Below are 13,288 nucleotides of genomic sequence, written 5' to 3'. Positions count from 1 at the left end.
TGACAGTTGCATCACAGGAACTTGTCAAATAGCCTTGAGTGAGGCGCATGACCATCTTACAGAGTGAATTGTTGTCAGTAGCGTTTACGCCCTTAGCAACGTGTGCGTATAGTTTTTTGGATTAACATTACATAATGAAGGAAAGCCAGTTTTTCTTATTTTACACGTTCGTTATGTGAGTCTGCATTCTTGAGGGTGATTGCCGTGGGCATTTTAAGGGGCACCATGTGTCAAAATGTGACCAGTATGTTTAAGGGATTAAGGAATTGGAAATAGTGTTTTTTCAGTATTTACTTGTAATTTGATTGTATTGAAGACTGGCCTTAATTTCCTTCCTGTGCTGATTAAGGGACATCAAACTATAATGTTTAAAGGGACTCACATCGCCAAACCAAGGGTTTGCTTTTTCTTTTCGTTTGGCGGGGGTGGTAAGTATTTAGTTTTCTAAAATCACCTCACATGGAAAAAGTTTGGCTCGAGTTCCTCTGAGTGGGAGCGTAGGCATTTGTAGCTCACACAGGGGGCTCCTCTTCTAATTATCCAGAGGGGCCTCACTGCTCTTTAATTCTGTTTTTTAGCCTCAATTTGAATTTGTTTTACTTGCAGTGGTCTGTGTGGGCTTGAGAAATATTTGTGGAAAAGTTACGGCTTAGTGTTTATGTTTCAACTTGTGTTGATTGCATGTGATTTGAAAATATCCCAAAGTAGATCCAGCCAAGTTATTTTTTAAATGGGAAACTCGACACATATACCCACATAAATAGACATGCATATTCTCCTAAAGATCTACAGAAGATTTTCAAAGAAGCATGCATGTTTTGTTTTGCTGGAAGTGGGGTCATGGTGAAGGGACTGTATTGTCTGGGAATAACACTGCTTTCCACGCCCATCTTCTGGGTTAGAATCCTCTGTTGAGGGCAGTGGACTTGCCCCCAGCCGCCTCCTCACCACTGTTGCCTGCTGATGCGAGTCTCCGGTGAATGCTTGGGGAGGCCAGCGGCTGTCTGGTCTGCCTTGTTCAGTGGCACATACCTAGCACCCAGGGACTGGCGTGCTCACGAGTGCCATTGGATGAGGGATGAGGGATGGATGGGTGGATGACGGATGGAAGGATGGGTGGATGACGGATGGATGGGTGGTGGATGGGTGGGTGGATGGTGGATGGGTGGGTGGATGGAGGATGCGTGGATGGATGGGTGGGTGGATGATGGGTGGATGGATCATGGGTGGATGGTGTATGGCTGGATGATGGGTGGGTAGTTGATGGATGGATGATGGGTGGGTAGATGATGGGTAGGTGATGGATGGATGGATGGTGGATGGGGTGATGGATAGATATACATGTCTGTCTATACGTCTGCATGGTGTAGGGGAAGACACATTGGACTCAGAGCCATAAGAAGCTAGCTTAGAGCCTGACTCTTCCACTTAATAGCTGTGTGACCTTAGGTAAGTCTGTTAACATGTCTGAACTTCACTTTCTCCATTTTTAGTGTAGGGATGGCTGGCAAAATTGCCATGAGGGTCAGAAAGGATCATGTTGATAAAAGTACTCTCCACATAAATGTTAATTACTATTACTGTCTGTTGAGAGCTGCGTATACGGTTAATCCTGAGCTTTTCTCCCCTTTAAGCAAAGTCACAGTGTTTTTCCATGGAAAGGGCCGGGGAGAGCAAGGGGAAAGTAGAAGCGGCACGCCTCACACAGCCTGGGTCGCAGGTGGGGTTGTGGTTCTGGCCGGCTGTGGAGGGTCGTGCTCGGTCCTGACGTTCGTCTCCTCCCCAGGGGTGATGGCCTTCCTCTTCGACCTGAAGGACCTGGTGGACCTCATGTCCATTGGCACCCTCCTGGCCTACTCTCTGGTGGCTGCCTGTGTGTTGGTCTTACGGTAGGTACGGCTTTCTGGGTTCCAGGACAGGCACACTGCCAGCCTTCTTTTTAGTAGTTTGTGTCAGTGGTTTATACAGTGTAAACTTTAGGCTGCGGACAGCTCCTTTGGGACCCGCCTGGGAGAGGGTGGCATCTGGTGGTTGAAAGCCTGGTTATCCCTGAATAACCCTGAAGAGAATATCCCTGAAGAGTCCGGGGTGGCCCCACCTGTCTCTCTCATGGGCCCTGATTTTCCTGGCTAGATGTTGGGAGGGTAGAGACAGGTTATCAACCCGACTGTTGGGCCTGGATCCTTGGATCAGAATTTTTGAAGGCTTAGGGTAACGATTTCAATTTGGTCCAGGTTCTGGGACAGAGAGGACTGGGGTCAGGCCCTGGTGGGAATTGGGAGAATCCAAGACCTGTGAAACGTGGGTCAGTGTGGTGTTCCCGTGGCAGCAGTGCACCGGCCCCAGAGGAGTGAGTGCCGTTACAGGTCCCGGAGTAGCTGACAGTGTTCAGGAAGACTCTCCCGGTTCTGGCTTGGAGTCCTGTCTGGACCGGGCCAGCCCCGTGGAGGGCCCTAATAAAGCAGTTCTGGGCCGAGGCTTGGTGTCCTGGGGTCCTCCGCTGCCTCGGTGCCCCTCCTTTCAAGCACACCCCTGCTCCAGTTTCCCTTTGCTCTGGGAGACAGGGCTCTGCTTTCTCACTCCCAGGAACGACCCCAGGTAAGGGTACATGATGGGAACAGATACCTGTGCAGGTGCTCAGTGTGGTCACCTGGGGAGAGCCCCCCACTTTCTCAGGGCTTTACACTTGCCAGGACACTGATTCCATCCCTAACGTGCTCTACAGCTAATTACCTGGCTCTGGAGAGTCAGCTAGAGCTAGTTTGCTAGTTTCCCACCCCTTCTTCCTTCCCAAGAGCTCAGCGCTAAAATCTCTCTGAGGTCCACCCCACTGTCTTAACAGACCGAATGGTATTGTATGAGTGAGTCAGTGAAAAAAGCGGTTAAGTATCTTTATATTCGCTCTTAGATTATATGCAGAATAATTCGTAAAGCGCTCCGTTTTGCAAAGCGGGTGGGAAGGATCCGACCTTTGGTCATCTTGGCTGGGAAGATAGGGAGCCTCATTTAAAATGAGTGTCTCACTTGCAGGTGGCTCGTGTCTTGAAAGTCATGGTCCTTCACCCAGCTCTAGAGAGTTATTTATTCCAAGGCACTGGGAGTTTTAAAATAAAGTGATCCAGTTAAGTCTTGCAAACAGAGTTTCTCGAATTCATCAGGCTGCAGATATAGTTCTCTGGCTCTCTGCACCAGACAGGGTCCTAACGTAATTGCTTTCTATTTCTGTCTGTGCTGTTAGCCCCCTTACAGCCATAGTTTGGTTGGAAGTGGCCTAATATCTTAAGCGTCCAAGGGCCAGTGCTACTTCTCAGAGCAAGAGACACTCTTGGGACCTTCCTCTGGGCTGGGTCATGGTGGAGGTCAAGTTGCCTCATAACAGAGACACCAAGGAGGGTGTTGCCCAGAGAGGTAGGAGCAGAAGGTGAGGCCTGGGTCTCCTCCTCTCTTTCTGTTTGCGGGAAAATGTACCATTCTGATCACCCTCTTCCCGTTTTATGCCCTGTGTCCTGGGCAGCTTACCTCTGAAGGCTTACTAAGAACTTGAGTTAGTGTGTGTCCTTTTGCTTGTTAATTAAAGCACATTACGACGGTCAAGCAAACTGCTGCTTCACAGGTACCAGCCGGAGCAGCCTAACATGGTATACCAGATGGCCAGGACTAGTGACGAGCTCGACCCAGTCTACCAGAACGAGTTGGTGAGCACCAGCGATTCCCAGATGGGCTTTTTACCAGAAGCAGAAAAATTTTCTCTGAAAACCGTACTCTCACCGCAAAATACAGAGCCTTCCAGATTCTCTGGGCTAATTGTGAACATCTCAACCAGCCTCATAGGTAAGAGCCTACCCTTCCCTGTGCGGTGTTTGGGGTCTTGCTTATCCTCGCGGGTGGGGAAGAGCCGCACTTGCCCTGGACCGTGACGTCGTTCTGTCCTAACTGGGGTGGGTGCCTGCAGAAGTGGAGCCTCGCTCTCCACGGGTTCTGGGGAGAGCTGAGGATGTCTGTGTGTGGGAACTTGGGAAATGACTGAAGTACGTCTCTCTCTCCCTCTTAGCCCTGCTGGTCATCACCTTCTGCATGGTGGCTGTGCTTGGCAACGGGGCCCTGGTAAATGGGGAGCTGTGGGCAGTCTTCGTGCTCGTGGGCTCCGCCTTCCTCTGCTGCGTGGTCACAGCCATCATCTGGCGGCAGCCCGAGAGCAAGACCAAGCTCTCGTTCAAGGTGAGCAGCTCGGCCTGACCGGGCTGGAGGGAACCCCCCGGGAAGCTGTGAGCCTGGCGCTCCTGCCGGGAGGCTGCCCTGCCTGCCTGGGCTCTGCGAGGCCTGGGTGGGCGGAGGGAGGTGCTCGCTGGCCGGCCTCGAGGGATGTGAGCCTGGGGCTCCCGGGCACAGACGGCGCCTGCTGAGAGAGGCTGGGCCCTGGCTCTCAGGTGGGGTAGCGCCCTGCGTTCTCTGGGCTTCTCATAAATAAACGTTGGCCCTGGTGGATCGCATGTCATCACCAAGCCTTGGGGATGACCAGGGCTTCTGCATTTTTAGATTCTACGCATAATAAGGTAGTTCAGCCTTAGAAATAAAGCAGAAGCCCCTCTTCCGGCCCCTTCAGGGGAGGAGTAAGCGGGGAAGTTAGACGACAGCTCACTTTGGCGATTAGTAGCGTAGGACAAACTCCCACCTACTAGGATTTGCCTGCGGGGGTGTACTTGGGGGTGCTGGGGGTACGGGGTGTGGGTACGGGACTGGGGACTGGCACTCAGCCCCTCGCCACGTAGACCTGGCCGTCCGTATCAGCCTCGGGTGCGCTCCTTTCTTGGGTAGTTTCGCTAAATGAGTGGAGCAGAGCCGTCTGTCCCGCCCTCTCCATCGCGTCACACCTGACGCCCCGCCTCCTGTCTCCGCAGGTGCCCTTCTTGCCGGTGCTGCCGGTCCTGAGCATCTTCGTGAACGTCTATCTCATGATGCAGCTGGACCGAGGCACGTGGGTCCGGTTTGCAGTGTGGATGCTGATAGGTATGTGACTTGTGGGTTTCGAGGTGACCAGCACGTGATGTCCCAGCGACTCTTGGAGGCCCCCAGCCCCGCCAGCCTATGCTGAGCTGCTCATTCGTCCTCCCTGCTACTGGCTGGATGGCTTGTGCCCTCCAGCCGCCCCCGTTTCAGATTTCAAAACACAGCGAAAACACGCGTAGTCAGCGGTTTCCTCTCTGACAGTGAGGAGCTCCTGGTAGGCTGTGGGTCCTCCCTTCCCTTTTAGATAACTTTAAAGCCTTTGTCTGAACTAGTTATCTCGGGCCAGAGCTTAACATTCTCAGAACGAGCCCGTGAGTCTGCTGTCCATCCCAAACACTGGGCCGTGGGGACTGGCTGGGCCTGTGGGAAGCAGGGGGGGTCACCCTTTGGGTGCTGGCCCCATTTAGCACCAACCGTGGCCCCTCTCTGGGCCTCTGACAGCAGGCGCTGCAGAGATGGACCCGGGTTCCTTGTGTAGTGTCGGAGGCCGGGGGCCGAGGCCCGGGAGACTGGCCTTGACCGGTCGGGGCCACTGACGAGAGCAGTGACCTCCAGGCCGTGTTGCGGCCAAACCTCCCAGCCCCAGTGACTGCGGGAGTGGAGGCGGCAGAGGCGGAGGACGCCCGCTTCCAAGCATCCCCGACACGCTCCTGGGTCCCAGGGCTTTTGGTGGCTGGGTCCTTCCTTCAAGGCCTGCTCTCCTGTGTCACTGGCACAAAGGTGGCCCCGGGGTGGGGGGACAGTTAGGAGCACGGACCTCTGTGGCCCCTGACACTCACTGGAATGACTAAATTCACGGGTTGCACGCAGTCCCAGGCTACCTGAATGTCTAAGTCACTCAGGTAGGGAGAACGAGAGCTGTACAGACGGCGCGAAGAGCCTGGGGAGCCCTAGTGCCCTGGGAAGTCCGCCGTGGCGGGGACAGCGTGACTCCTGCAGGGTCTGTCCTGGCCCCCCACCAGCGGCCGCGGGGTACCCCGCCAGGTGGGCAGCAGATGAGGCTGTGGAACCAGCGCCCACCCCGCCCCCAGGGCCCCGAGCCCAGCCGCTCCCCCGGCCTGAGGCTGCCCAGAAGGATGCACCTTTGCTGAGCGTAGAGGCGACCCTGCACGATGAGTCGCGCCCTCCTCCACGGGGGCCCTGCCTGGGGCTGCCACCTGCCGAGGCCTCCCGGCGGGGCCGCCTGCAGAGGCTGCTGCGGGGACTGCTTCCCGGGACCCGACGGTGCCCACTCACACCCGGTCTCTGCCCTCGGCCCGCAGGCTTCTTCATCTACTTTGGCTATGGTCTCTGGCACAGCGAGGAGGCGTCCCTGGCTGCCGACCCAGCAAGGACTCCTGACGGTCACTTGGACCATTGCAAGTGACGCACAGCCCTGCCCCCAAGGCCCCGGCAGCACCTCGCTCCCCCTGCGCATGCACGGGACCCGCCCGCACCCAGAGAGCACAGTGCCGCGATGGGGCGGCCCGCGGCCTGCGTGTCCTGCTCAGGCCGGCTCGCTGGGCCCATCACCTGGCAGCTCCCAGCTGGGGCCACGGGGCCGAGGCTGCCCACCTGCCTCTGAGCCTCTCTCTGAGCAAGACAGCAGCCCTTCTCCTCGCCGGCCGGGCGCCCCTGCTGCTGCGGCCTTGGGCAGAATGGAAGTCACCTCCTCTCATCACCTGAGCGGTCCGGCCTCCCTTCCAGGGACTGTGCTGGACACTCCAGTCCCCGCCTCCCCGCCCAGCCCCGAACAGCCGCCCCAGATGCCAGCTGAGCACCGCGACACGGTCTGTGCCCAGCTGTGCCGCCCCCAGCCTAAGGACAGCGTGTACTTAGGAAGGAAAACTAGACGGTCTCCTTCTCCTGCTTCTGCTGAGCTGTCTCCGGAGGGCCCGTGAGGACTGTGACCACCCCCCCTCCTTCCAGGCGGGGCTCCGGCCCCCCTCGCACACTGCACACTCGGGCCACGGGACCGGGCTCTGCGCGGGGCCAGGGCGGTGGCCACTCCACCCGGACCTCCTGCGGCCACCAGCCCAGGCCCCGGGCCGGTTCCTGCTGCTCTGGCGCCTCTCAGCGCCGGCCGAGTCCTGAGTAACTGGAATGTGACACTATTTCTGTAGGACCTGCCTCGAGTGAGCCGAGCGGAGAACAGCGCTTTCTGTGGTCCTGGCTCCGCCCTGAGTCCTCCTCTGCCGCTCGGAGGTCGGCTTCTTGGGTCTCAAGGTCTCCGAGGCCGGCGTCCGCTCATCCTGAGTGACGGCGTGGCCCTGCAGCTGCTTCTGGCCCCTCTCGTGTCTTATCCTCACGTGGAGTCCTCCTGTCTGCCGCTGTGAATCGGTCACTCCACTGAACTCAGCAGGCGCTTAACAGTGGCGCGGCACACGGCCGAGCAATCACCCCGAACTGTCCAGGGTGCGGGGTCTGCACGTGACACGGTTTGGGGTCACGTTACTGTGCCTCTCGTGTGGGTGTGTGTCGTCCAGACGCTGCGGGTTTGTGTGCGGGTCGGTGACCCTGCCCCGCACCCCTGCCTCGGTGTCCGTGTGTCCCTGTGCACACGGCGCTCCCTCCCGAGGCCCTGGGGACTCTTCTGGTAGCCGGGCCAAGTCTGCCTTCCCGAGAGAGTGTAGTTCAGTAGACGGAAGGGCCCGTGTTGGCAGGTGAGGGGCAGGCGTGTTGGACTCCATGGGAAGCGTAAACGCTGCTTTGGAAGCTTCGCTCCCCATATCCTCTCCCTCTGGCCTTTGTCACAAACCTGGTAGAAAGAAGCCTGATGAACTGATGGCACTTGGCTTTTCTCCCTCTGCCCCAAAAAGTTCTTGGAGGAAAATGCAAGAATGAGTGAAGCAGCCAGTTGGCAGGGTCGGCCTTCGTTCTAGGCTCTGGTGGCCGCTCTGGTCGCTCATGGAAGCTTTATTCTCAGTGTCACTTGTGAATCTTCCAGCGGGAGGACTGTAAGAGCCCAAAGCTTGGATTTCCAAAGAAAGGTATTTAATTTATGTAGCTTGGTGCTTTGCTTGGTACAACATTGTGATAAATAGTAACGTATTTTGTGGGGTTTGGTGTCTGCCGTCCTCTGGGGCCTCTTGGCCGTTGGTTTGCGTGATGTGTCTGCTGTTTTTCCACAGAGGCAGAGAGCGCGAGGGAGAGAGGGTGTCCCAGAAAGGTGGCAGGTTGAGGTGTTCTTTCCCTTTTTCGTTCTGGCTGACGTTTCCCCGTGTGACGCCCCCCAGCAGACTGCACGACTGATGTTTCCGCCAGCAGCGCTCGTGGCTCTCCAGCCAAGAAGGTGTGTCTCAGCATCTCACGGGGCGAGCGCGTCCTGACACGTGGTCCCCTTCCTCACCCAGAGCCGCGAGGCGCCGCGCAGAAGGGCAGTGGCTGCCTTGAGAAGGCCCCCGCGCTCCCCCCCGGAAAGAGCACCTGGGGTCCCGGGACGGGGCCTGTTGAGAGCGGGTCTTCATGCCGTTGCCGAGGCTTTTCTCTTCTGTGCGTGGGGCGGCGCCTCCGAAGTCAGTGGGCCTTCTGATCACACTCCTCCTTCCTGGCCCTGAGCTGGACACGCGCACAAACACGTACACACAGAGACCTGCCGCCTGCCAGACAGACACACGGACACAGACACACGGCCAAAAGTAACTGCCGGAAGTTCCCGACGGTTTCACATCCCAGCCCCTCCCGCACTCGGTTCCACGGCTTGGCTACGTTTTCCTGCAGAGTCAGAAGTTCCACATTTCCAGTGACGCGCCCTTCGGGGATACCGCGTCTCCTTTTATCTGTGCACCAGCCCCAAACGGTCACATTGGAAAGACCCGCTTGTGATGGGGAAGCGCCCCTTCCTGCCGCCCGCGGCCCCCTCCCTGCGTGTCCACGGCCTTGTGAAAACCCACGCGGGGTCCCCGGGACCTGTGCCAAAGAGTGAGGGGTGCGGGGTCTCCGGAGAGGCAGTGGGCCCCGAGCCACCCCCCGCCCCGGGGTGGGGGATGGGGGCCTCGGGCAGGAGCTCGAGCCTCCGCACGGCCCCCGGCTCACCTGCTCGCATCTCCTCTGCCCGACTTTGGGCCGGCTTTGCTTTTACAAACCCAGAGGGCCGCGGGACGGAGCACCTTTCCAGGCCGACTTGCAGAAGCTGCAGAGTTTACACTGTCGTCAGGGTCACTTGTGTCTCCCCCACGCTAGGTTTTGTTCCGTTGAGTCCGTGTCCATCAGGTGGTCGGCTTCCTGGTTCCGTGTAGTTTGGACACCACGGGCCTTGCCCTGCCGTGTCCACTGGCGACTGCAGCAGCACTGCGGAGGCTTCTGTGCCCACCCAGAGCCCCTGGGCCCGCGGCACTCCCTTCTCCACCTCTGACACATCTGTTCACACCTGAGAGGGGCGCGGGCCCAGCAGGAGCCTCACGACGTGTTTGCTGTGCTTTGTGCATGGCGTCAGGGGGGCGGACAGCGGGAGGCGGGGGGGGGGGGGTGGGGGGGAACGGGGCTGTACCTGGCCTCCTCTCCTCCATCTCGTCCTCCTCTCCTCCACCTCGTCCTCCAGGCAGGCAGGGTGAGTTGACAGGTCTTGCCGTCCCGCCTAGGATGGCGTCTAGCCTGACGTTGTAGGCAGAGCTGTCAGCATCGGGTGTGTGGACACGTCTCCTAGCGGCCCCACCCAGACTGTCGGCGAGCCCACGGGCGTTTGACGGGGCCTCGCTGCTGGAGGAAAGCTGCCTGGCTTCATGCTGGGACCTGTCTCTCCTGACCTGGACGCCCCGCCTTGACACATTCAGAGCCGCTTGTTCTGTTGGCACCCGAGAACCAGCCCCCTGGAGACAGGCAGGAGGGGACTTGGTGCCGGGCCTGGTGGCCCGAGTGTTGTAGGATGGATGGAGAGGCATGGCCGGCATGGCCGCACTCTGGGCGCAGGTGTGTGACGCTTGTGAGAGTTAACTTCAGACGGAACTGAATATATGTTGTGCATAATTGTTAGGTGTAATTTAAAATGCATGTTTGCCTTGGTAATGAGAGAATTGTATGTGAGGCTCCTTAGGGAGAGCAAGATGTACATTTTATCAGACTCTTGTGGACTTTTTTGGGTAATGAAATGCTTTATTGGTCCAGTGGTGCAAGAAGCTACATACATTCTGTATCTCGTCATCGTAGTTACAATACCTAATGGGAGGTTGTCAGGAAAAAAAAGGCAACTGACCTTCCCGTTCATCACTATGGCCCAGTCTTTCTGTGCCCGCTGCTTCGCTGGGTGGCAGTGCTCTTCCAAGAGGGGCGTGGACTGGCCAAGGGTCTGGGGGCGCAGTTCTCCGGAGCCCCCCGGCCCACCTTGTAAATGTGTTGAACTGCTGAAAACCCCCGTGAGATGGAAGACCTTGGCTTGAAGTCCAAATGGGATTTCTCCGGAGTCGCGGAGGAGGGCTGGGGAGATGCATTCAGGCTTTGTTAAATTATTAACAAGGTGTATGATTTTGTGTTTCTTGATGACAAACTTTTTAAGTTTGGGACTTATTTTCCCATTGGAGAAGTTATATATTTAAGATAAGTTTCCTGCTTACGTTGTGCCTTTCAGCATTGATGGGTCTAAGGAGCACAAAGGGTGATGGTCTTCTTGAGGGTTGGTTTATAATCAAACCTGAAGAGCTGTGGTTTCTTCAGTACTCTTTCTTCTACTGAACGTGGAGACATTATTAAGAGAATTGTGTGTTTTTTATTATGTAAATTGTATAATATTTTTGCTTGTTTGATGTTCTATTTTTCTAATAGTTTTCTTATAGTTTCTTATAATTGTGATACTAGATTTAGATTCTGACGCTAACTGCAAATCAGATTGGCCTCTGCTGGCCCCCCCCCCCCCGTTTTTATTTTAAGGACAAGAGTAGATGTTGTCCATCGCCTTTAAAAAATGTGAACCTCTGCTCTGTATCCCAGTTTTGCTGACAACACTGTGCATTGATGCCGTACTTCATGTTGTAAAGTCAGGCTATTTTGTGGTACATCCTCTCATGCTTCCGCAAATCCTAATAAATTCCGTCTATGGCCTGGGCGTGCTCAGTGTGAGCTCAGGAATTCCGGCAGCTCTGGGGGGCGGAGGGGGTGGGTGCCCCGGGGTGGGTGCCCCGCAGGGAGTTCAGATCCTGCTCTTTGCTTCTTGAGAATCTGCCTGCTTCCCCACAACCGGAAGGATGTCGCGTTGCCTCGTTCTCCTTCAGCCGTTTGGTGGAAATCCTCATTCCGGCTTTAGCGCCTCGGCCAGGGAACCCCTCGACCCTCATTTAGGATCCTCTGATGCTGTCTCCCCACCTTGCACTCTTTTCCGGACTTGGCTTGGGTTTGGGCCCAGAGGTCTTCCTGCCAGTGAGTCTGCGGGGCATGACGCTGCTCGTTTGCAGGACTTGGGTGTCAGTGCAGCAAACCCCTCTGCCTTGGGCACTGGCCTTGTGTTGCCCGCCACACGCCCGCCACCCATCTGGAGGGTGGGGTGCGCGCAGGAGCGGGAGGGTATGGGGAGGGCTGTAGCTGTAGCTCTTCTCATAATCCTTGATCTCTCACCACCCCCCGCCCCGCTTGAGAAAGGAAGCGCTTGCTTACACAGGAGGCACACGCAGTCAAGGGGGCCTGAATTCCCAGGCCCTGAGGCTTGGCGTGATCACGCTGGGAGGTCTGCTGCCGGCCCCGCACGCTCAGCATCAGGGACGTGAGGGGCATCTGTCGGCCGCGCGGTGAACCACCCACCAGGCCTGGACCGCGTGGACGCTTTCCCTCCTTTTCCCCAGGGCTCTGCGGGGACGAACGCAGGCAGGGTGCCCCTTCCTGCCCTCAGCCGCCCCGCCCTCCCCCGCCCCCAAGGCGATCTGTGACAACTGGCAGGCGCCCGTGAGCCCAGACCCCGACTTGTAGACGGGCCGGCTTCCCCGGGCGCCCCCGAGCAAGTCTTCCCGGGAGCCCGCCTCGGCGCGGTGCGGCCAGTCCCGTGGCGCCACACTGCCGCCTAGCGGCCGGTGCGGGCGGGCGCCTGAAGCGCCCCCGCCAGGCTTCCGGGCAGTTTCCTAGGAAACCCTGATGGGGCGGGGGGGCGGAGGCCTGGGGGTGGGGAGTTACCTGGAGCACAAGTTGGTGATGAAACACGTCTGGTGAGTCAGAAGGACAGCCCAGCCTCCGCAAAGGGGAGGAACCTCACGGACTCCTCGGGGTGGGGGTGGGGGTGCTGTTCAGCCACCAGACGGCCGGGAGGGCGGGGACACCTCCCCGGGGTAGCCCTGTCCGCCCCTCTTCCAAGGGGCATCGTTTCGCTTTACTGTATAAGCCTGTCCACCAAGCCATAAATACGGCCAGAAAAAATGCGATGTGAGAGAGGCTTCGGGAATAAAGCAGGTGGTACGTCCGCTGATGACGTGAGCTCTGGCCTCCTTCTCATCATCGATCCGCGGGCACTCAGGACTGCGGTGCGGAGCCGGGAGAAGCTGCGCGGTCGGACTTTCCCACGGACGCTTTACATCTTTACTGCTTGAAGCCGTGCGGTTACTTGTTGAGCGTCTGCTAACGCAGCCCCTGCTACGTGGATTTGGGTGCAGGTGAAAGACAGCACCAGCTGAGCCTGTCCGGGTTGTCTGTGGGGAGGGACCCGGGCATCCCGCAGGGACGGGAGGGCCCAGCTTAGGCTGCACCGCACTTTATCCCGCGTGGTGCTGTCTCTGGAAAACTCGCCCAGACTTGGTGAGGGAGGCAAATTCGCCTGCATGTCCCCCATGCTGAGGGGGAAGGAACAGAGCTGGGCGTTCAAGAAACCCGAGGTGTCCTGCTTTTGTTTTTAAAGAAGTTTGAGAAAAGAAGACAGGTTCAAAAAAAAAAAAAAATTTAGCAAACTTAAGCGAATGAGCTCTAGCCTGTGATGGTGGTGGTGACTGTTTAGAGCATTTGACCCAAACTCCCCAGCGGGCAGGACCCTGCCTCTTGCCTACAAGGGATGCAGGGACGCGATGCGAGGGTGCCCGTTCGAGGATGCAGCCACGGAGTGAGAACAGCCTCCAGCAGCGGGTGGGACACCCTGCCCCCCGGTTTCTACCTGAGCTTCGCTCTCCTCAACTCCTTCCAGCCTCACAGGCAGGGAGAGCCGGCCGTGGCCTCCCTTGGCACAGCGGGGACCGAGCGCTGACTTCAAAGGGCTCTCTGCCACGGCAAGACAGCTGTGCGGGACACAGCTCTCCACGGATGCGAGGCCCCTCCACCCTGGTTTCCTCCGTGGGCCGGGCGCCAGCGCCCCTCTGTTAAGCAGCTGTGCTGACGGGGAGGACAAAGCAGGGTGGGTATG

General features: G+C 57.7%; 1 protein-coding gene across 1 annotated transcript in view; it reads left to right on the top strand.

Annotated features, from left to right (window-relative positions):
• The window catches only part of SLC7A1 (solute carrier family 7 member 1), a 66,948-nt gene extending 57,518 nt beyond the window's left edge, over positions 1-9,430 (top strand). The window contains exons 9-13 of the mRNA XM_059995947.1: positions 1,787-1,889; positions 3,614-3,831; positions 4,052-4,218; positions 4,899-5,007; positions 6,270-9,430. Of these exons, the coding sequence (XP_059851930.1) occupies positions 1,787-1,889; positions 3,614-3,831; positions 4,052-4,218; positions 4,899-5,007; positions 6,270-6,373 (701 nt within the window). The 3' untranslated portion in view covers positions 6,374-9,430. The remainder of the gene's footprint in view (positions 1-1,786; positions 1,890-3,613; positions 3,832-4,051; positions 4,219-4,898; positions 5,008-6,269) is intronic.
• The last annotated feature ends 3,858 nt before the right edge of the window (positions 9,431-13,288 follow it).

The sequence above is a fragment of the Delphinus delphis genome, chromosome 18 (assembly GCF_949987515.2).
Source record: "Delphinus delphis chromosome 18, mDelDel1.2, whole genome shotgun sequence".
In the NCBI taxonomy this organism is placed as follows: domain Eukaryota; kingdom Metazoa; phylum Chordata; class Mammalia; order Artiodactyla; family Delphinidae; genus Delphinus; species Delphinus delphis.
This window is presented reverse-complemented; position numbering and strand designations above follow the sequence as displayed.